This window comes from Amblyomma maculatum, chromosome 9 (assembly GCF_055883805.1).
Source record: "Amblyomma maculatum isolate TAMU_Amacu chromosome 9, ASM5588380v1, whole genome shotgun sequence".
Classification (NCBI taxonomy): Eukaryota; Metazoa; Arthropoda; class Arachnida; order Ixodida; family Ixodidae; genus Amblyomma; species Amblyomma maculatum.
In genome coordinates this window covers 96,565,061-96,585,829 of record NC_139352.1, presented here as the reverse complement: position 1 = coordinate 96,585,829, position 20,769 = coordinate 96,565,061, and the positions used below count along the sequence as shown (strand labels likewise).

General features: G+C 45.8%; 1 protein-coding gene across 1 annotated transcript in view; it reads right to left on the bottom strand.

The window, feature by feature from the left end:
• Positions 1–350: 350 nt before the first annotated feature.
• Positions 351–20,769, bottom strand: part of Gat (sodium- and chloride-dependent GABA transporter) — a 259,054-nt gene continuing 238,635 nt past the window's right edge. Inside the window, exons 4-12 of the mRNA XM_084579353.1 lie at positions 18,583–18,850; positions 17,146–17,249; positions 16,777–16,901; positions 11,431–11,543; positions 11,219–11,350; positions 10,901–11,003; positions 9,638–9,738; positions 6,363–6,530; positions 351–5,567 (exon numbers count right to left, since the gene is read on the bottom strand). Of these exons, the coding sequence (XP_084435479.1) occupies positions 5,472–5,567; positions 6,363–6,530; positions 9,638–9,738; positions 10,901–11,003; positions 11,219–11,350; positions 11,431–11,543; positions 16,777–16,901; positions 17,146–17,249; positions 18,583–18,850 (1,210 nt within the window). The 3' untranslated portion in view covers positions 351–5,471. The remainder of the gene's footprint in view (positions 5,568–6,362; positions 6,531–9,637; positions 9,739–10,900; positions 11,004–11,218; positions 11,351–11,430; positions 11,544–16,776; positions 16,902–17,145; positions 17,250–18,582; positions 18,851–20,769) is intronic.

The window sequence follows — 20,769 nt, the reverse complement described above, 5'->3', positions numbered from 1 at the left end:
TGAAGTGGCGGAAGCATCGGTCTCGGGTGGGTTTGGATGCACCCAAGTAGTTAATCATAGTGTCACAGGGCCGTTTGATGATGCCATCTATTTCATTGTTATTTCTCTTAGTGTGTAGGTTTTAATAACGTATTTCTGTAGCTACCTATCGGGTACGGAGGCAGTCACTTCTCTCAAATGAAGATATGTTTTATTATTAAAATTTTGACTGAGTTGTTCGCAGGGCTAAGCCAGGGCTCACATAGGCAGCGCATGGCGCGCGGAAGGCCAGCGCATTTAGTGCGCCGAATACCGACATTTAAAAGAAAGGAGGCTCAACACGAACAGAGAACAAGAAGCAGACGAAAGTGTCACGGGGCAGGTATATTTATTACTTACAATTTTTAGGTCGGATGATAAAAACATGCACGTTGGGAAGAATAACAACTTCGCGGCTGTGGAAGCATCAGAGTGGCAGCGCAGTGCCCACTGTTGGTCCACGCAAAACGACCACTGGTGACGGCAACAGTGAACACGGATGAAAGCGCGGAGTTCGATCTTTTGCATCTCATTTTCAACGGCGGTGGCAGGGTGCACTACTGCTTGGGTGCACCCCAGCAGCACCAAAAGCATTTGCTACATTGTAATGCGGTGAACAACATAAGCCATTTTGTTGACTATGCTCTCGGAGCAATTCAGCTATGTGTTTTATCGACTGCAAAATAGATATGCTATCAACAGAGCAGCGAATTTTGTATCCCGTACTACTAAATCATAGCAGGAAAATATGTGCTCAGATCTTTATAAACATCTTGACGGAACAAAGAAGGTTTTTCGTTTTGGTTCAGCACTGTAGAGAGCATTACATACAACAGACTAAAGCGTTCAGGCTACTGCCAACTTGGGACTTTGAGCGTGAAGATACTTGCGATGCACTGGTGTGGCGCCATGTCCTTTCCCTGATTTCTAGCGACGCCGGGCATCCTTTTTTAATCCGGACACAATGATACTGTTTTAATAAAATTTATTTTTTTTGGCAATACTTATCTTCACAAACACATTCCTACGCACGACCTTATTAACTGCAACAGCTAGAACGAAAAATGCGCACTGTGAATGGGTGTCTTTGCTTAGTGATTGCCGCACGTTATTGGACAACAAATGGATATGACAATTCGTCGCACTACAAAAGAAACAGGAGTTTAGACATGAACTGTGTCCCGTAAATTTGTGTCGACGTTTCATCGACAACTGCCATGACGCGATGCTGTCAAACGTGTCTGCAAAGAAAACAAACATGAAATAGATCAAAGGCTAACACACCCACACCTTGCACAACAGTCAGATTCTACAGACGTTCAGGTACGCACCAGGAGTCGTAACCTACTCTCGCAAGTTGCCTAAGAATGCTCTTTAGCAGATAGAGACAACGAATGCGACAGGAATTCACTGCATTAAATACATGAACCGAATTTCATGATATTATTATTCCTCGGTTCATTAGTGTACCGCAAAAGTGCGGAAGCATGTTCGAGGTGCCCATTTTGCGTGGGATACGTTGCGGGAGACGCACTTAACATCTCGCACATGCGCAATGAACAAGACAATATTGTTTAGTATAAATTACAGCACGTGAAAAAGGATGACGCTAACTGGTATAACGATACAATCTGTGTGCGGTTCTGGGAGTTTTCTGGGTGAGCTTATTTTGTAACAACTGGCTATTATTACAAGAAACCTTTCTTTCAGTCAGCATAAAAAGCAAACCAATTTGGCTTGCGTGTACATATATTGTGTATATATTCTTCTTCTGGAGGACAATACTTAATATCAACATGGACAGCTACATCTGGCCGCAGAAGGTGCGGCAGCGGTTCTACATTCTGGGAAATAAACCTGATTTCCTTCCTTTTCGTTTCACCGTTTTCCGGAAGGTCCTCGTGGAAGACGTGGATTTTCGAAAATGGAAGCAGACAGAAGAATGTCGGTCCAGATGCGATAGCCTTGAAAATGTAGTAGTAGGCTGGTGGCTTTCATGCTTGCCAACTCAAACTTTCCCCCAGCTCTACAGGCACTGTTGTACCCGGACCTTCTGTGATATGCGCGAAAGCGGGATAAGATAATATGGGAGTCACATTTATTGAGACATGAAACATCAATAGCTGATAATTGTACAGCATGCGCTGTAACCCCCCCTTAATATTACTTGGTAGCATATTTATTTCAAAACATCAAAAATATACCTTTCCATGGACTCAATTCGTGGCTGAAATGGTGCTACCAACAGGCAACCACATCGGGACTTTGGTTTGTGATACTTTTGCAGTTAAAGTTACGGCAAGAAAAGAGGATCAAACTAACCTTGTTTCAGTGCCATCGCAACTGAATGCAGTCTTCATAAAAAATTCCCTAAATATTGCACAGCCAAGTTGAAGAAGGCAAAACAGTAGTCTGTTGCTAAAAAACATCAATAGCATTACTGTATTTCGAGACAATCCTAATATATTTTTTTCAGGAATGAATTTATGAGCTCTCAATCTGTTGGTAGCAACACAAGAAAACATTTACCACAACCAGGGATTCTTTGGTAATGTGCGCTTTCATCTCTTATATACCACAAAAATGAACACAGCTAGTTTATGCAGTGTACATCCTTACTTGACAGTAAATAGCCCCCCTATAGAAATGGTGGCATCACTTATTCTTAGGGCATAGTGCAAGTGGAAGACATTTAATTTCTCAAAATGGAAGACATTCTAGGAGTGTATAATGCCATTAAAGTTCTATTTCTTTGACACCTGCAAGATGAATGTGATCTGCAAAGAAAATAAATTTTTCTAAAAAAAAAAAAAATGCCGCGCTCATGGAGTGTTTTGCGCAAACTTTGCTGGTACTTTCATTTAATACGGTCATTTGCTGTGCGCACATCCTAAAAAAAGGGTTTTATGTACTTTGCAATCTGCCAACTATGCTATATGTATACAGAGCTGTATGTTGAATGAGGCACCATGCTTTAAAGAATTAAGGAAGCGAAGTTTAAAATAGATACACCACTTATTCTAAATGAAATTCCTGAAGAACAAAAAAATGCAGAGATGTTTTTGTGAAATGGAATATAAATAACTAGGAAGACACAAGCTAATTAAAATTTTGTATGCATCATTAAAACTTCCTCGAAAGGAAAAGTTTTCTGCACTAATTTGTTGGATTCCGCCAACCATAAGATCATTTGTTATATACTATATTCATTGTAAGAAATGTATATTAATACATCCTTCTTGTCCTTCCGTGCAAATGAAACTTAAGAATATATATTTTTTTTTGTTCAATGAGGGAAACATTTCTGCAGAGCGGAGACTCTCGCCAAGCTGCTCTGTAGCGGGCGTGAATGAGTACTCGGCGAAAGAATGCCACATTAGTGTAACCTTACATTTTACACGTGCTTGATTGATTCATGTGCACTGGGGAAAGGTGAACATCATGGCACCTACGAAGCTTTCAAAAACACCTACACGATGTGCGCTGTGGAACCTTCAAATTTTCAAGCTAGAAAGATGCTATGGGCATAAAAAACTAGAGCGCCTTATTTTGCTGTAAAGCTCAATACACATGACAAAATAGACGAAAAAGTATTCGCCGCTAAGAGGAATAAAGACAACTTTTCTCAGTATTTTTTATAAAGTGAGTGAATATGGGAGGGCATAGCAAATGATTGACAGAACTTGTACTTTGTGAGAAAAATGTAATAAAGCATTGTATTGTACAGAAATAAAGAAAACAACTGAAACAACCAACCTCATGGCACTGAATGTGTGGTGAACTTGGAATTTAGGAAGGTTGTGTTCTCAAACTTTTTGAACTAACGGTTTAACCAAATAGCGTAGTTACAAAAGGCGATTTGTGTTTATGCAATAACCTTTGCGGATTACCTGACCGAAGCACTGTTGTAAATGCTTGCCACATCTTTCTTGTCTATTATCCACCCAGATTTCCAAGGACAAACTATTTGCAGCAGGTCAATGCAGGCCATGCAAGACGAGACGAGACTTACGGTGTGAGCGCATGGTTCGAGGTTAAACCAAGAATCACCTTTTACTCTGAAGTGAAAATATTTCCTCGCCTTTTCGATTCGAAAATAGAGAATAGTTTCACAACCTGCCAATTTATTTGTCTCTGTCTTAGGAACGCGGTTTCAAATATGGACAAAAATGCATGCTCACCTTAGTACAGTCTCTTGTATGTACTGAAAACGAATGTTGCCTCATGCCAATGAAAAGAAACCTGGTGACTGCTGCGAAAACCTTCTGCTTTCATTGTATAGTCTGTCCCAAGTTAAAATCCTTTGGCCCTGCTCTAAGCAGAATTTGCTGTGTCAGTGATCGACGATACATATGCATCTGTGTTTGCGCACTAACTGCTAAAAAGGCTGTTTTCGATTATAGTCAAGTGAATGACGCAAGTTTAAAAACACGCTACGCAAACAGCAAGGTGCCGAAGACGTACTTTGCAAACAGCAGCAGCCCAATAGTCTAGAGCTAGTGTGGGGGGAATGATACGCGCGACGCACAGCATCTGCGCGGCACACATAGTCTGTGAGATGAATTGCGCGAATTGTGAACTACGACTAAGAGACAACGACCACAAAAAGGAAGATACGCAAAGCTGGCATGTCAACGAGACGAGGCCAAACGATGATGATCCTTGTTCATCGCGTGCTGGCACAACGAGAGGTTTGAAAGGGAAGACAGCTAGTATGAAAAGGACCATGAAGCACACGCATTCAACCTCGGTGTAAGAACACTAGTTGATCTGACATGGTCGGCACGCACTGCTCCCGTTTCATGACGCGCTCCGTGACGGCAGGCTAGCGTTGGCACTCGGACTGCGCTCGATTCGGCCAACATCTGCCGCGATCCGTTGTAATCAGAAATTTCCTCAGCCGATGTAATTATTGCACAATACGCGAAACACTCCAAATAGTCAAGGCTAAGAAAGCTTAGATTTACCAGTACTTGGATTCGCATTACCCATCTCCAATGCGGTTACAATCTTTGTTCAGGTGGCCACAAGCTTCCTGTGACCATCTCTCAAGGCGGTGCCCATAAACTACATTCCAGAGCAGAAATTTCCTTCGGTTACCAGATGACATTTTTTAGATGCCGCTTCGGCTGCGAATCTAAGAGTCCAGATGCAATGACACCGCTGTGGGCAACGAACGTACGCGGCAGATCGGCGGAAAGGAGCGCCGGAGCAGAAAGGGCAAGTGCGTGACGAGATAAACGAACCCCTACATTCCCCATGCATGCCCATAGATGGCCACACCCAGCAGCAGCCGCTTCGGTGCCAGGCAGAGCGAGGCAGCCGGGAAGGCATGGTAGTGTGCCCGCGGAGGACGCTTAAGTCATGAATTGTCCGACGCTGCCAGTCCTGTCCGTGAGAGACACGCCAGGATTCGCGTGACGCTGGGTCCTCGGACGAAGGAATGTTCGCACTCAGACGGCCGTCGCCGTGATGCTGCGTTCCCTGTGCTTTCGGGCCCGGATCTCGGTCTGGATGTCCACGTCCGGGCGGAACAGCTCCTTGCATCGCTGTAAGCATGAGGAACAGAAACATAAGCTGAGCAGTTGAGCGCTATGAAGAGAAGCATGCTCTTGCGCGTGCCTGGACGGGTGTCAGGCTATGAGAACGTGTACTTGCTGTAAGTACGAATGAAATGGTTCTGGGCCTGTTTAAAGCGTGACATGCTTCTATCTCCAGTTATCGGCCACCTTGAGGCGACGTATAGCGAAAACAAAGTGCCAACATGCGGGAACCGATTTCCCGTCATCTGGGCACCGATGTTCAATCATCCAAGCACAGAGCAATATTTAAAGAAACGAGTTTTCGGCTCAAGCCCTCGTACAGCAACGACCTGTGTCCTACTTTTATAAGCGTCTGTTCCCGCCCTTAAATTCGGCCTTGTGGAATCCCAGAATCAGACATCGTCCTAATTTGACCAAAGCTGGTGCCCAACAGCAATTCAGTGGTTACCTCCAAAATTACGTGGGCCAACGTAAACTGTGGCCGACCAGGCCTCCAAATTTGACTTGGTCCGAATTTGTCCAAAATTGGTGCCCTAGTGTAAATTGACTGGCCAACTGAGTGGTGACTTATGACTTTTCGTAGGCCACCCTGAAATTCTTTCACGCTTACGCATTCTCCGCATGTGGTAACAATTGAGATTGATGAAGGAGAAATAGGAAGCGTCCTGCCACGCCCGAAGATTGTTCACCTACGCCGACAACGTAATGACCCTAACTGCGCAATAAATGAAATTTGTATTGAAGCCTAAGGCTGAAGAAATTTTGTTGTGTGACAATTTTGCGATGAGAGCGAGCCCCCACCGTGCGCAGGTCCCCTGGCGTCACGATGAACTTGTAGATGGCGTATCCAGGTATGCAGAGCATGGTTGACAGGGCCAGGATCCAGCCGATGAGCTGGCCCCACCACGGGTACACGTAGTCGATGTAGTTCAGGGGCCGGTACTGCACCAGGCTGAACACGAACACGCCCTGCGAGGGGGTAGCCTTCCTGACCGCATTTGCACACATACAAAAATATTTCCGCTAAGTCCACGAAATTCACAATGAATTCCGGAGGAGACCTTTTCTGAAGGGCGACTACGGCAGATGGTCATTACAGACTGCAAAACTGCCTGTTTTTGTAAGCGAGGCTCTAGACCGATTAGCTCAATAGAACATGGCAACCAGCGCTACAAACACAAATATTAACGAACAATCAGCGCGCATATAACGAACTGCAGGGAGCCGAGGTAATTGGGCCGTGTGCTTTTCAAGCTCGCTATTGCATCGGTAGCTACAAAAACGCAGGCACAGTTGTGCATAAGTTACCCAATGTGGCGTCAGACGTCATAGGTCAAATTTGATACGCCGAGTATACGAATGCGAATGGATCACATGTTCCATATGCGTCATGTGCCATGTCTGGCAATCTGATAATAGCCTAAGAACAGTGCGTTCATGTGTTTTTGTCCATTTCAAAAAAAAAAGTCAGTGAGTTAGTTTTTGTTCCAGTAACACCATATCGCATGCTGGACTTTCTTTCTTTCTTTCTTTCTTTCTTTCTTTCTTTCTTTCTTTCTTTCTTTCTTTCTTTCTTTCTTTCTTTCTTTCTTTCTTTCTTTCTTTCTTTCTTTCTTTCTTTCTTTCTTTCTTTCTTTCTTTCTTTCTTTCTTTCTTTCTTTCTTTCTTTCTTTCTTTCTTTCTTTCTTTCTTTCTTTCTTTCTTTCTTTCTTTCTTTCTTTCTTTCTTTCTTTCTTTCTTTCTTTCTTAGACACAGTCTAAGAGGGGGCCGAGGCTAAAGGCGACAACGCACCTGACAAGGGCCTCGACCCCCTTACACAATGTACACAAACAAAAATAGTAAAACAAAGTTCGGTCAAGCAGTCTATGTGGGTACTAAACGGTACTCGTCACTGCGAGATTGACATGCAGTCACAAACACTTTGATCTGCAAAACAACGATAAGTACAAAATAACAATAATTTAATGATGTATCGCGAACATGATGTCTGTAACAATAGGCCGTTGGACAACAAACCGGTTTCCAATCAGCAATCAGCAAATCATCACACATAACCATGACATGCATCGTGTAACCAATACGCTACAGTACAGTTTCACAGAAGTACACTAAAATTGTAAGAAATGACAAGGACATGGCGAGAGATCATAGAATGCATGAACACATTTTGCAATAATTTACGCCAATGAGAACCGAATATTACTGTTCACAAGAAAATTCCTGCAGTACTTTTTAAAACTTTTGAGACCCATATTAAAGCTTACCTGCATATCGTTGCTGTTCAATGCATTAGTTATTTGAAAATCCAGTGCTTGCCTTCCGTAATTGGTTCTAACTTGCGGCATTTTTCGTTTTGGGTTCCGAATGTTGTATGAGCTTGAAGTACGTGCAGGGGAAATATGTAGCTTGTGTTTATGGATCCATTGCAATAGTTTGAAGAAGTACACCTGGTCAGCCTTCAACATATTATATTTGACAAACAATGGTTGTGTTCTCAAAGACTGTTTATTACCTGCGTAATCTTCCAATATACGTAATATTTGTTTTTGTAATACATTAAGTTTATTGTAGTTAGAGCTTGTTGTCGTTCCCTGTTGTCGTTGTTGTAATTCTGCATCTGATCTTACCAAACGTAGTTACTCACTAGGCGTACTAGGCGTAGTTGTCACAAGTTTGGTGGAACTGACAGCTCGAGACGCACACTCATAGTTAAGCGAGCAGTAGGCTATACCCAGGTGTGGAAGGTCTTTAAGGCAGCGGGTCGGCACTCCGCGCCTTTGTTTTTCTTAGAGGTGTGTGGGGTTGGGGGTTGCGGAATAAATTGTCTTGAAGACAAAGCTGGCATTGTACAAGAGCATTCAGGGAGAAAATGAGTAATCTTTTGACCTCTCCCGCCTCAGGTGACTTGAGTGGGACCCATCCTCTTTGCATCGGGGCGGTTATTGCCGCCACCATGGCTACCACGGTTAATATACGGCGATGACACAGAGCGCTCTCTTCGGAGAATACTTTGCCTAAATGGCTGCGGCCACCTTGTTAATAATCTCAATGGCTTATTCCAGGTAAGTTTTGTCACGAGACACTAGGTGGACAAACGACAATTATCAGAGAAAGTGCCAGAGTATAAGCACCTTATGAGCAGCTTTGCATTGCATTCTGGGTCAGAATTCGGCACCCATTCAAAATCTGCACTGAGTAAATCCAAATCCGATGCTGTTCTACAACAAGCTCTCGTGGGAACGAAGACTGCTCTCAAGACAACTGTTGCGTTCTACCGGCCAAAGGCCGGCAGCTACGCGATGAAAACCAGGCAGATTCTCAGAGCGAAAAGACGACGCTTTATTTCCGGCTCGGAAATATATAGAGAAGGAAAGAAAGGAGGGGGAAGAAGGAAAGAGGGACTATCTACGCATGCGCTGGTTATCTGCAGCATTGTTGTCAGCAGCAACAACGATGCGCCTATAAGCTGCCCGGACTTGGAATCGAGTCCGTTCATTCAAATTCTAAGTTGTTTTTCCTTTGCGGTGAAGTGAGTTCTTTCCGGAAAGGGAATCACAAATTGTTATGGTCGTGCTCGTGGGCGGAATTCGTTGGCCTCACCCCGTAGCGAATGGTAAACAAGTGGTAGTGCTGACAAGGATTTGCTGCTACTTGGGTACCATTACGATTAGTAACACTGTAAACATAACAACGAAGCTGTAGCTCAGCACCTATTTTCTGGGCAGAGGCTCGGTGTTCAAACTGCCGTGTGGCGGGTGTTCACGCAGCTAAACGTTATCGTACCAATCGGCAAAAGAGCCATGCGCAATAGTGTTGCCTAATGCCTGCCCTGACACAAGACTACAAAATAGGTTAGGAGGCTATGACAGAGGTAAGGCTGACGTTCCGTGATGGTTCTCGCATGGTCCACTCTCGCCCAGAAGCTTTCCCCCTTTATATATAGGCGACTCCGAATTCATGATCGCTATTGAACATGAGATCAGCTGAACCACGTGAGGACACCCCATCATTTGCTATTTAGGGTTCAGATTAAAAAAGCAATTTCCATTGCCGCTTTTTGTAAAGACCAACTTACGAAGCAGACGCAGGGTGTAAGGAAGACCCAGCAGAACTTCCACCACATGCAGGGTCGGTAGCCGATCATGTCCTCCAGGTTGTCGTAGTAGCGCGCCGCACCTGCAAAGCGCAAATGCAGTCTGAACCCTGCGTGCACCTTTTACCCAACTCAGGTCAGCGTGAAGTGCCGGCCATTTTCGCAGCGGTGGCAATGAGTACTTTTTATTGCAAATTTGTCATTTTGTTTTAAGTAACGAGAGCAATCAGTCTTGGTCCGAAGCCCGAGTAATTGGTCCTAGGAGTTAGTCACAATCACAGTGAAACTTGATCATACGACAGAGTGAGAAATTGCTGCGGATAAAAGACATAATGAAAATTTGAGGCACACGTTAGCTCTACGTTTAAGGTCATGATGCGAGAGTGTTAATGGCTCGCGTGTGCGGCTGCGCTTACAGACACTCGTTTGCCGACATGCACAATGTTATTCGTTTTTTCACTGCTCTCTTAACTTATGGCCCTGTTACGGCGCATATAATTGTTAACATAAATTCGCAAATTACCGCAATAAGTGCAAGCTACGCGACACAGACGTAAAGTCCAGCTTAGACCCAGCGGAACGAACGCGTCTGCGTTGCGCGTAGGACGTATGACCAAGGATCGAAGAATCCTAGAAGATTCGGTTCCCATCTCACCCTTCCAAGCAGAGGAGCTGCTTGACTGGGCATATCTCCTCCCAAATCAGCCACGTCACGGGGTCTTGTGACGTCATGTAACCTACCGACCAAATCAATGCCCTGCCATATCACCTGCCAATTACCGGTTGCCAGAGACATGCTCGTGACTTTTTACTGGCAGTGCTGATGCCGGCAACACCGACGCCAGGTTTTTTGAAGAACGCCGCTCTTAACTCTGTATGTATGTGCTGGATGTACGTGCTTAAAGATATTCATGTGCCTATAGCAGTGTACAGCGCCCAGGATGCATCTAAGCTTCCACTGCTCATAAATGAGTTTGGCCGTGAAGGTGCTAGCCAGACTGTGCCAAATTATTTAAAGGAAGGAGTATGTTCCAACAGGGAGCGTCTTGTCTAACACATTTTTAATAAAAATAGATTTTTGACTGAACAGCGGCACCTGCTCAACTTGAGCTACAGCACCGTCAACCAAACAGCGTATCGAGGTGTCCTCCCATCCGTGCCAGTAGGGGAACCTCAGTGAGGCCTAATCGGAATGTTGCTCACACAGCGCGGTTGTGCGGCGGGAAGGTGCTCGCGCCCACTCACCGTACGACCAGGCTATGGAGACCACCTCGAAGAAGATGAGGAAGAGCAGGGCGAAGCCGCTGGCTGCGTAGTACTCGAACAGCTGGAACACGTACATGCCACCCTGCGAGAGGGAAAGTTGTCACACGGCTTAGCAGTGAGACTTGCACGGGGTCGCTGGTGCTAGCTAATGAAAACGAGCCACAGCTACAAGAAGAGACGCCGTGAAAAACTTTTAGGCTGCATCATATCGTCCACACACAGGCGAAGTGCAGCCGTCATGGACTGCACCGCTACGGGCGTCAGACACGAGCGAGGTCTGCACAGACGTCTTCCTACCTGCGTGACGAAGCTGAGGCCAATGAGGTAGGAGACCAAGCACACGACGGCGATGAAGATCTCTTTGTGGGGCCGCAGCAGCCGCGGCCACTCATCCACCACGGCGGTGATGAAGCCCTCGAGCGTGCAGAACTGCGGCGGCGCGAAAGGAAGAACGTGTCATGGAGCCACCACAAGGGGTAAGAAAGAGGAGCCCACTGAAAGATGCTTGCCTGACTGTCCAGTCCCAGCATGACGATCATGAGGAAGAAGAGCACCGCCCACAGCGGAGAAATGGGCAGCTGCAGCACAGCCGAAGGGTACGCCAGGAACGCCAGACCCGGACCTGCGAAACGCGCGACGGTTTACCGACCGCCCAGGACCGACTTACTTGGCTCTAGAGCCAGTGTAGCTTCCTCGGTAGTTGTGCCGCTTTGACGGTCGGCGGCTGGCGTCAGAGTCACGGGTACGACACTCGCGGCAACACTAATGGCGACAAAATGCAAAACAAATGCCCCCATGTCAGCGCACGTTAGGAAATTTCCGACAGCCTATTGCATATTGCGTATAGCCTTCACGACACATGCATGCATTCGGGGCGTTAACTCTGCGGGCTTAATTTCATCTTAACTCCTCTGCACGCACCCCTCCTCCCATTGAACTCTTGGTAATCATGACAGCGAAAAGTATGAGAAATCGTCTTAACATCCAGAGCGGCCAACCTGCGGGCACAATACAGCGCGTTCCGATCAGGAAACAACAGATGCTCGAAATAACGTAATTGCAAGTGCCAGGATGGCCACGACAGAACATGTTTTGACAACATCTTCGAAATCAGGGAGCTCAGAACTATAAAAACATCTTCCCTTTTCTGCTTTCAAACAAGTTTAGCATTTATTCAGGTGATGAGTCGTTGAATTGATAACTTGGGTATCGATAAAAACCTCATCTTTGAAAAAAATATTCTCGCTAGTGTCCGGTGTCCTGGATAGGACGTCGGCGTTTCCGGCATCATGAGAACACGTGACATTACGACAGCTATGGACCGGCCATGTGACGTCGTTAGGCCCGGTGACGTAGTCGAGTGGGCAGGTGCACTGGTCATTCTACTTGGCAGAGCGCGGTGGCATCTGCTGGCATGTGTGTTTAGTGTGGGGAAACGTGTCGCAACAGTATCATGTTAAAATACAGTCAGAATCAAAGCCACGTATGCCAGATCTGCTCATCGACTATGCGGAAGGCAAGTCTTCCTTACTACCAGTGAGTGTTGAAACACTCACTGGTCAACTCAGATTTGTTCACACACTCCGTCGCAGTCAGGACAAATATAAATATACGGTCAGCTGACGTCGCACAGTACACGAAGTGTAACTGCCAGCGCTGCAAAGGACCGCCATGAAGGCCTTCGTTATTTCTACATTCCCTGCAGCCACGACAGACTCCATTTCAACAAATCGGCATGCACTTCTCTGACGCCTTCTCCATGTCAACGTCGTCCAGACACAAGTGGACAATATCGCAACCGACTACTTCTCCCGTCACGCAGAAGCAAGAACCGTGCCAAGTGGTACTGTTGAGGAAGTGGTGACGTCGAGGCTGCAGTCAGACAAGACACTGGAGGACAAAAGCTTACCATTCGCAGAACAAAGTACACAACAAAACTGTCGCAGAACTGCTTTCCATTAACGTCGGCGCTGAACGCAAGACATGTGAGGCACTATCCTGACTTAAGTGGTGTTCATCTAAAACATTCCAGTCCAGGAGACAATCATGGCCGTCTCCATTCCAACTTGTCTAAAGCAGGAAGCCCACTGCAACAATTGTCGCCATGCTGCCATGCACGTCACGGCGAGGGCAATCATGAAATCGCCGCCTGCCATCAGAACGCAGAAGTCGAACGACTAGCCCAGCTGCAAATTAAAGGCCAGCAATGAACCGGCGCCCAACGCTACAAATTACGACGACGCGGTGCGAACTACAAGCCGAGAGACCGAATGTAGGTCTGGACGCCGATTCACCGTCACGGACTGCGTGGAAACCTAATATGCTGGTACTTCGGTTCATACAAAGTCATCTGCCTCATTTGGAAACTTGACTAAGAAGTCTTTCCCGACGGCTCGCCTGCAGCTGAGGTGCGCCACACGCCCATATATCATGCCTGCAAATTGTGCATATTACGCGCGCTAAATGCCTATTGAAGTTTTGATTTATAATTTTTAAGTTTATCCTTCTGTGATTATTTTGGAGGCGTCGAGGCGTCACTTTAGCAAAAGGAGAACGGGGGAGGATATAATGCCCCAAACCAATGTCACCCTTATGTGTGGCTGCTAACAACCACTGGTATGCAACCTTGCAATTTCGCTTGTAGAGCTCTCAGAAGGATCTTGCGCTTTTTTTTAATATATATTACCCATATTTGGTTCGAATGATCGCTACCACGCGCAACTGCTTACACGTTTTAGATTCTAGGTACCTTTGGAGGCTTTTCTGCAAGTTTGTTTGGTGGCTTCAAAACAAAAGAGTGCTGCTGAGGTGACAGCCACACCTTAGCGGCACAGGTTTCGGCGTGTGCAAGTCAGTCCAATAAATTGTTTCATTAAAAACCTTTCGGGGCATTCTTGATTATAAGACCGTCAGCACAGCAGCGTGACAATACGTAGGCAGGTTGGCTCGGGAAATATATGCCGACTTGCCACTGGCATGCAAATTCAGTTACCGTACGTTTGTAATAGTTTCCCACAAAATGACAGAGTTCGCAGCATGTTTTAGCGATAACGAGGCAATTCTTAGAGAAATGCATGCGTAGCTCACTATGCTGGGGCCAACTCCATCCACTAATTGTTCTCATTGGAACTGATTCTTCGGCGCTTTCTGGCTACGCTGCTCTCTCTTTTTTTTGTCAACACAGTTATGAAACATTGTACAGTTGCGGAAGTCGGTTCATTTTCATGACGTCCTTATGCCGAAAAAAAAAAATCCCACCGTTTTGAATTATCCCTGGCGTCCGCGACGAAAGCGCACGCGTTTTACTTGGGAAAGTGACACTAAAATTTTCCTTATGTAACAATACCTATGCAACACAAAAAGACACGACTAAGATACAAGGAAACACAAGCGCTGAACTTCAAACGGATAATTATTGCGTAAAATTCTACTTGTACACTGATTTCCCAATAACATTAACAAAATTCCAAGCTTGTGACTTCGTCAAAGTGAGCAACTCTGGCTTTGATAAAGCGATCGAAGTTGCAGTAACACATTTTTCATGCTGATCGGCTATCTCGACAGAGTCCACACCTTCCATACCATCTCCCACAATCTCCACAGTCTCACACACTATGCCTGTTGATTACTGAAGAGCTGGTAAGGTCCAAGGCGTGCTGTTCTTCCTTCCCGGGAGCTTGATCTTGCGTTCGCGACGATGCAACGGCAGATTGCCTATGCCTTATGCCTATCTCAAATGTCCGAATTTTTACTGTACTGAAGTTTCTTGGTTTGAGTTTTTTTAAACCCGTGCTTTCGGTGGGAGTGCTCTGTCTGTAATTAGAACTCGTAACTCAGTGCAGTTTAGTTTAGAGAGGAGCCGCATGGCGAGCAGAGCATCCCCGAGAAAGATCTGTGCAGGCATTTAGTTGCATTTCTTAGGCTGCATATTTACTATTGTGGCACTATGCTTGCTTACGTCTGCACCCTCCCCCTCGCCCTTTTTTGTTTATAAAATAATGACACATCGCTACCCACATGAAAAACTTGTTCTAGTGTTGCACATATCGTCCTTAGCTCAAGAGGTCCAGCTTGTTATTCTAGTGACGGTCTTACGGAAGTTCGGTTAGGAAGGGCTCATTATAGCTAAAGGCACCAATACGTATAAATACACTTTATTAAAAACCACAGAACCTTGGAGCATCCGCTTCAAGGAAGGACTGCCTATTCGCAGCAAGATACCTGATAGCTATGCAGAATAGTGTCCTTTTATGGGTAGCACAGTTTTAAAGATTTTTAAAGGAGAAAGAACTTTCAGTTTGGCGGAAGCATGCTTAGTCCGCGCGCGCATATCTCAATTTTACAAGAATAGAAAATAGTTCAGGCTACTGTAAGAGTTGAAAGGCCAGTAGTCTATATCTCGTCATGTCAACGACGGCGGCCGCAGAAAAATTGAGTTGTAGCAAACAAATTAAGAAAAAAAAAGTGGATACCATAATTACGGTCTCTAGGTAATACGATTGAACATCCCAGCTGAAACAGTTCATCCAGAGGTGCTGCCTATATAGGGCATTCATTGCAAATATGACGAGTGCGCGCGCGCCCCCCCCCCCTTTACACACGCGCGCGAACACACACACACACACACACACACACACACACACACACACACACACACACACACACACACACACACACACACACACACACACACACACACACACACACACACACACACACACACACACACACACACGCACACACACGCACGCGCACGCACACACACACACACACACACACGCACACACACGCACACACACGCACACACACACACACACACAACACACACACACACACACACACACACACACACACACACACACACACACACACACACACACACACACACACACACACACACACACACACACACACACACACACACACACACACACACACACACACACACACACACACACACACACACACACACACACACACACACACACACACACACAGGCGGAACTGGCTCGAGTCCACACAGGCAACACCGCGGAGTGTGCCTTCTACTCAGTCCGAGCCACTATTCATTCCTCCTTTTCCTCAATCTTTCTGAGGGTTGGACGGTGTGCGACACATCGAAAGCTAATTCAAGCTGCGATCGGGTTTGTGCACTTCACGGGATGCGCATTTTAATAATCGTGTCGACACGCGTTCGCGGTGCTGGATTCAGTTCAAGGCATTGCTCGATGTGTACTTCGAGAGACTGGTCATCAATGAGTAATAACTACCGCGCTCCAAAGCAAGCAGTCAGCATTAATCCTCCCGGCCTCTTTTTTTGTTGGGTACTTCCGAAAGAAGCCATTGTTCATGTAGACTTAAATTCTTGGCTCCCTGTCACGAAGGCTGCCATGGCTGATTCTAGCACTCCCGGTGCTCCCATCCTGTGTGAGTGGACCTCGCCACAGGTCGCTTACGTTCGCTAATTCCTTCCACCAGCCACAGTGGCTCTGCGGAGCCCGTGGACTAGGTTTCAACTCCTCCCACGGCGGTCGCTTTCGGAGGGGGGCGAAAGTCAAAGGACGCCCGGGCACCATGCGATGTCAAGGCACGGTAAGGAACCCAGGTAGTCTAAATTAAGTCGGTGCCCTTTACTACGTCACCTCTTTTTGTAGGCTTGTTCCGACTCCTTCGTGTCAAACACCCAATCTTGGTTTTGGTACGGATGCTTGAATGCATTGCACAAAAAATGTGAAAGCGCTTCGGAGAAAGCACCTCAAACAACACTAAAGTAGCCGTTTGCAACAGTTGTAGGAGCAAAACGTTCTCACATACCGATCTTAGGTGCTGCGAACGCGAAGAAATCACGTGCTCACCTGAGGCAGCGACGTCGGCGATGTCTTTGCCTTGAGAGTGCGCCATGAAGCCGATCACCGAGAAGATGACGAAGCCGGCGAACATGGACGTTCCGCTGTTGATACACGACACGATAAGTGCGTCCCTGCAATGGAGGAGGGTAGACAGTAGGACGATGAGTCCCTCTACACCAGGCCGAGGGAGTGCAGCTACTAATTACTCAAGACATCACAAGTTCTGGTTGCCGTGAAAATATGTCGATTAGAAAAGCGGCACATATTTGTCACATTTCAATGAACGAAATTCACGCTTGTGCACTCTCTCTCCACCTTGTGAGGCAAGGCTGCGATAATTTTCGGATTGACAAGGGATGCTTCTGGAACACTTACTTGTATACATTGTTGTGGTACTTGTTGTAGCTGCCTAGGGCTATTAGGGAACCCAGTCCTAAGCCATACGAGAAGAAGATCTGTGTGGCAGCATCTATCCATACCTGCATAAAAAGTGCCATACAAATGCCTCATAATTATGGCATTGCATTCAAACGCCAGAGGCCAGACAGATGGGACATAGCACACTTTGAAAAAAAAAAAACATTTAAGCAAAGTCGCCTCGGAGAACGTTCCACGTAGTACTGTGTCCTTTATTGCATTCGAGATTCGGCAAAAGAAAAATGTACGAAGTGGAATTTCCCTCTTATTATAGTATCAAAATCCGCTGATCGATGGTAATAAATTACTGTGCATCATCGTTTGGAAACACGTTTGCAAACCTAAGCGCCACAAAAACCATTACTGAAAATTCGCACCGTTTTCACATATTCCAAAAATTACAAATGGCATTTTTCAGAGGCTGCTCTTCATCGGAACTCAAGACCATTATGTTATCTTGTTCGGTGGTACTGTGGGTTACATCGCGCTTTTCCGAGCTCTAATACGGCTAGTTTAGGCCGACAAGTAAGTCCAGACTACATGCTAGCTTGAGCTGCAGTTTAGTATAATGGGCCCTTGAAAAGTTGTGCACTAAATCTAAAAGTCGCGCACGAGCAATAGGTATCCAATCAGTCCTCTCCGCAAGGCAAAAAAAAATATTTAAGCTAGCTTAATTAGCATCGAACATATCGGCGGTCAAAAATGATGCTCCTCCTCGCTCTCTCAACTCAGCGCAAAAAAAAGTACTGAAAAAGTCATGACGTCTTTTGAAACCACGTCTTTTGAAAGCGTCCAATGAATGGGCTCACCCAGCACCCAGCATGACGTCATCAGGAAGGAAGCACGCGGTGAGGTGTCGTCCTAATCAGTTGCAAGCGGTCGCCAGGAGCAATTTAAGGAAAAGGTAAATTACAGGCTCCAAGAAAAGCTTTTAAATTTCACTCGAATTCTCACAAATACTATCCTCATGAATTTCTTGCGTTTTAATATTGCAGCAAGTAACGTTTCAGAGGTCCTTTAACTGAAAGAGCGGAACACGCTACTCGAGTGCTGAGTTGGAAGAACCTAATCCGATTCGGGCCGCTCCGGCCTTTTATGGAGACGAAACGCAAGGTGTTGATGCGCTGTGTGATATCAGTGTACGTTAGAGAAGCCTTAGGCCGGGGCGCTTTGGGACGTTCAACCCCAAACCCTTGCAGTAACCTGGACTGGCCATTTCTGCATCGCTGTAGAAACGGTCATGCGTACACGTGACGCTACTAGCTTGACGTTTCACACCCGGAGAATGCATGCAACACAGGGCGGCGATCTTCCTTGGAAATGCATTTCGATACGAAGAATACCAGGGCCCTCATGGACCTCGTGTCAGTAGTGGCACGACCCCAGCGGACCCACCATGGAGTCCGAGAGGCGGTTCATGTCGGGCAGTACGTAGAACTTGATACCCTCGAAGGCGCCGGGTAGCGTGAGTCCTCGCACGAGCAGGATGAAGAGCAGAACGTAGGGGAAGAGCGCCGTGAAGTAGACCACCTTTCCGGTCCACTTGACGCCCTTCCAGATGCAGAAGTAGCAGAGCACCCAGGCGATGAGCAGCGTGATGGCCAGCGGCATGCGCAGGTCTCCCGGCTCGTGCAGGCCGCCCGTGATCTGGAGGACGTTGCCCCTGCACACGACACGGACACATGGACCTCGTAACGCAGGCAGCGTGAGTGCTATCTCTTGAGTAAAACGTCTTGAAGAAGATAATGGTCCGTCACATAGGCAATTTTTAAACGCAGGTCGATAACAGATAATGTTTTATCGGCGCGGGTAATCTTTTGAATTGCGTCATTGCACACAACGTAATTTTTATTCCCTGAAAAAGAAAAAAAAAACGAACTGGTTTTTAGCTCCTCTTGTTTTCTGGGATAGCGCCGTACACACTTACTACATACCCCGAAATCACGCTTCGGCACAGACTACAAGTTGCAGTCTTTCACCCATTAAGTGAGAGCCAGTTGAAATGAACATTGTTGTAATTTAAAACGACTGCGAATGTATTTTATGAAATTACAGTCACTGTACGGCGGTTCTCACAGATCCACATTTTACAGTGAAGCATTATTGATTAATGACTTGTTATTTACTTCACCTCTTTTCTTGCTTTGTGGTAATCATTTCTATTATTCAGCACCTATGGTTTCGCTACGCATGCTTTATTTTTGTCCATTTCATTTCGAGGAAGTTTCGTACTACTCTAGTTGCTCTGTACTTTCGACTGTGACGTTCTTTCGCTGTATATTAATTGTCGAACACCATATGTCTCACATTTGCTCGCAGGCCTTGGAACGCACAAAGCCTAATTATAAGGATTTTTGTTTAAGACGAAAGCCTTCCTAGGCTAATGAAACGAAATCCCGTGCGCGAGTGTTGTGCGCGGGATTTGTGAATCTGTGCATGGGATCTGTGCAGTGATGTGTCACTTGTCAATCAGCCTGATGACGTCGTCAGAAAAATAAAAACCTTGCCTTCACCGAGAATCAAACCTACACCACTCGGATCCCTAGCCGAGCGCTTTAACCGACTGCGCCACAGCCGGGATCGTGAAGCGCACATCACAATTCTTTGTCTACCGTGAGGATGATAGTAGTAATGACAATGACGCTGCAGTTAGTGACATTGACAACGATGACATTAGCAATGATAATGGCACTGCATTTAGTTGATAATGATAATGAGTGCAATCTAGATGCCCCGTATTTACCAGCAACCTTAGGATTTCGCATTTCTGCAGTGTAGATTCCACAGTGCTGTCCGAATTTCTTGTCTGTGTTACTGTTCGTATTGTCTTGACTATTTCTCTCCATCTATATTTCTGATTGATGTACTTTTATACACATGTGCGCATTGCATATTATTTGATCACGCATTTTGTGTTGCATTATATTTATGCATCCCATGGCAACATTTCAATCTGGTGCCACTCACGTGATTTGTGCCTGAAATTTTGGCACCAGACTCAATCTAGCGACTGCTGACAAATAAAATCTATCTGCTTCAGCTACGTCGCGTAGTTTCTCGCGAAACGAGACGCGTCGTGAATTGCCGAGACATTCGTTTTGCGCATTTCGCAAAAAAAAAAAAAAATGGCGTCCATAAGCCGCATTATTCCCTAAAAAAATCTGACAGTAATTTAAATCGTCTCCAGGTTAACTGTTGCAAAAATAAGACGAACCTCAGTCCTGTCAAACTGCGGCTGCCGCATCACGTTTCTAACTTGTTACTTCGCGCTGAACACTTGAACGCCACATGACCAGTGAGCCAACATGGCTGCTTCCACAGCCACGCCTGGCTTCGGCTGGAGGCGATTAATGGGATGTAAGTCATCGTAAAACACAATAAAGTAAGAATGGAGCAAATCTCGACATTTAGTCGTATTTAAAAATATATATCATATGGAGTAGGCATTTAACTAGCGTGAACACGTCGCCTGCAATTAGTCTTCTGAATGAAAACAATGAAAAGAGTGAAAATAGAATGAAAAGTGTCGGCGCCTTTGCAAATAAAATGCTGAGAAATTCGAACTGAATAATGATGAATAAG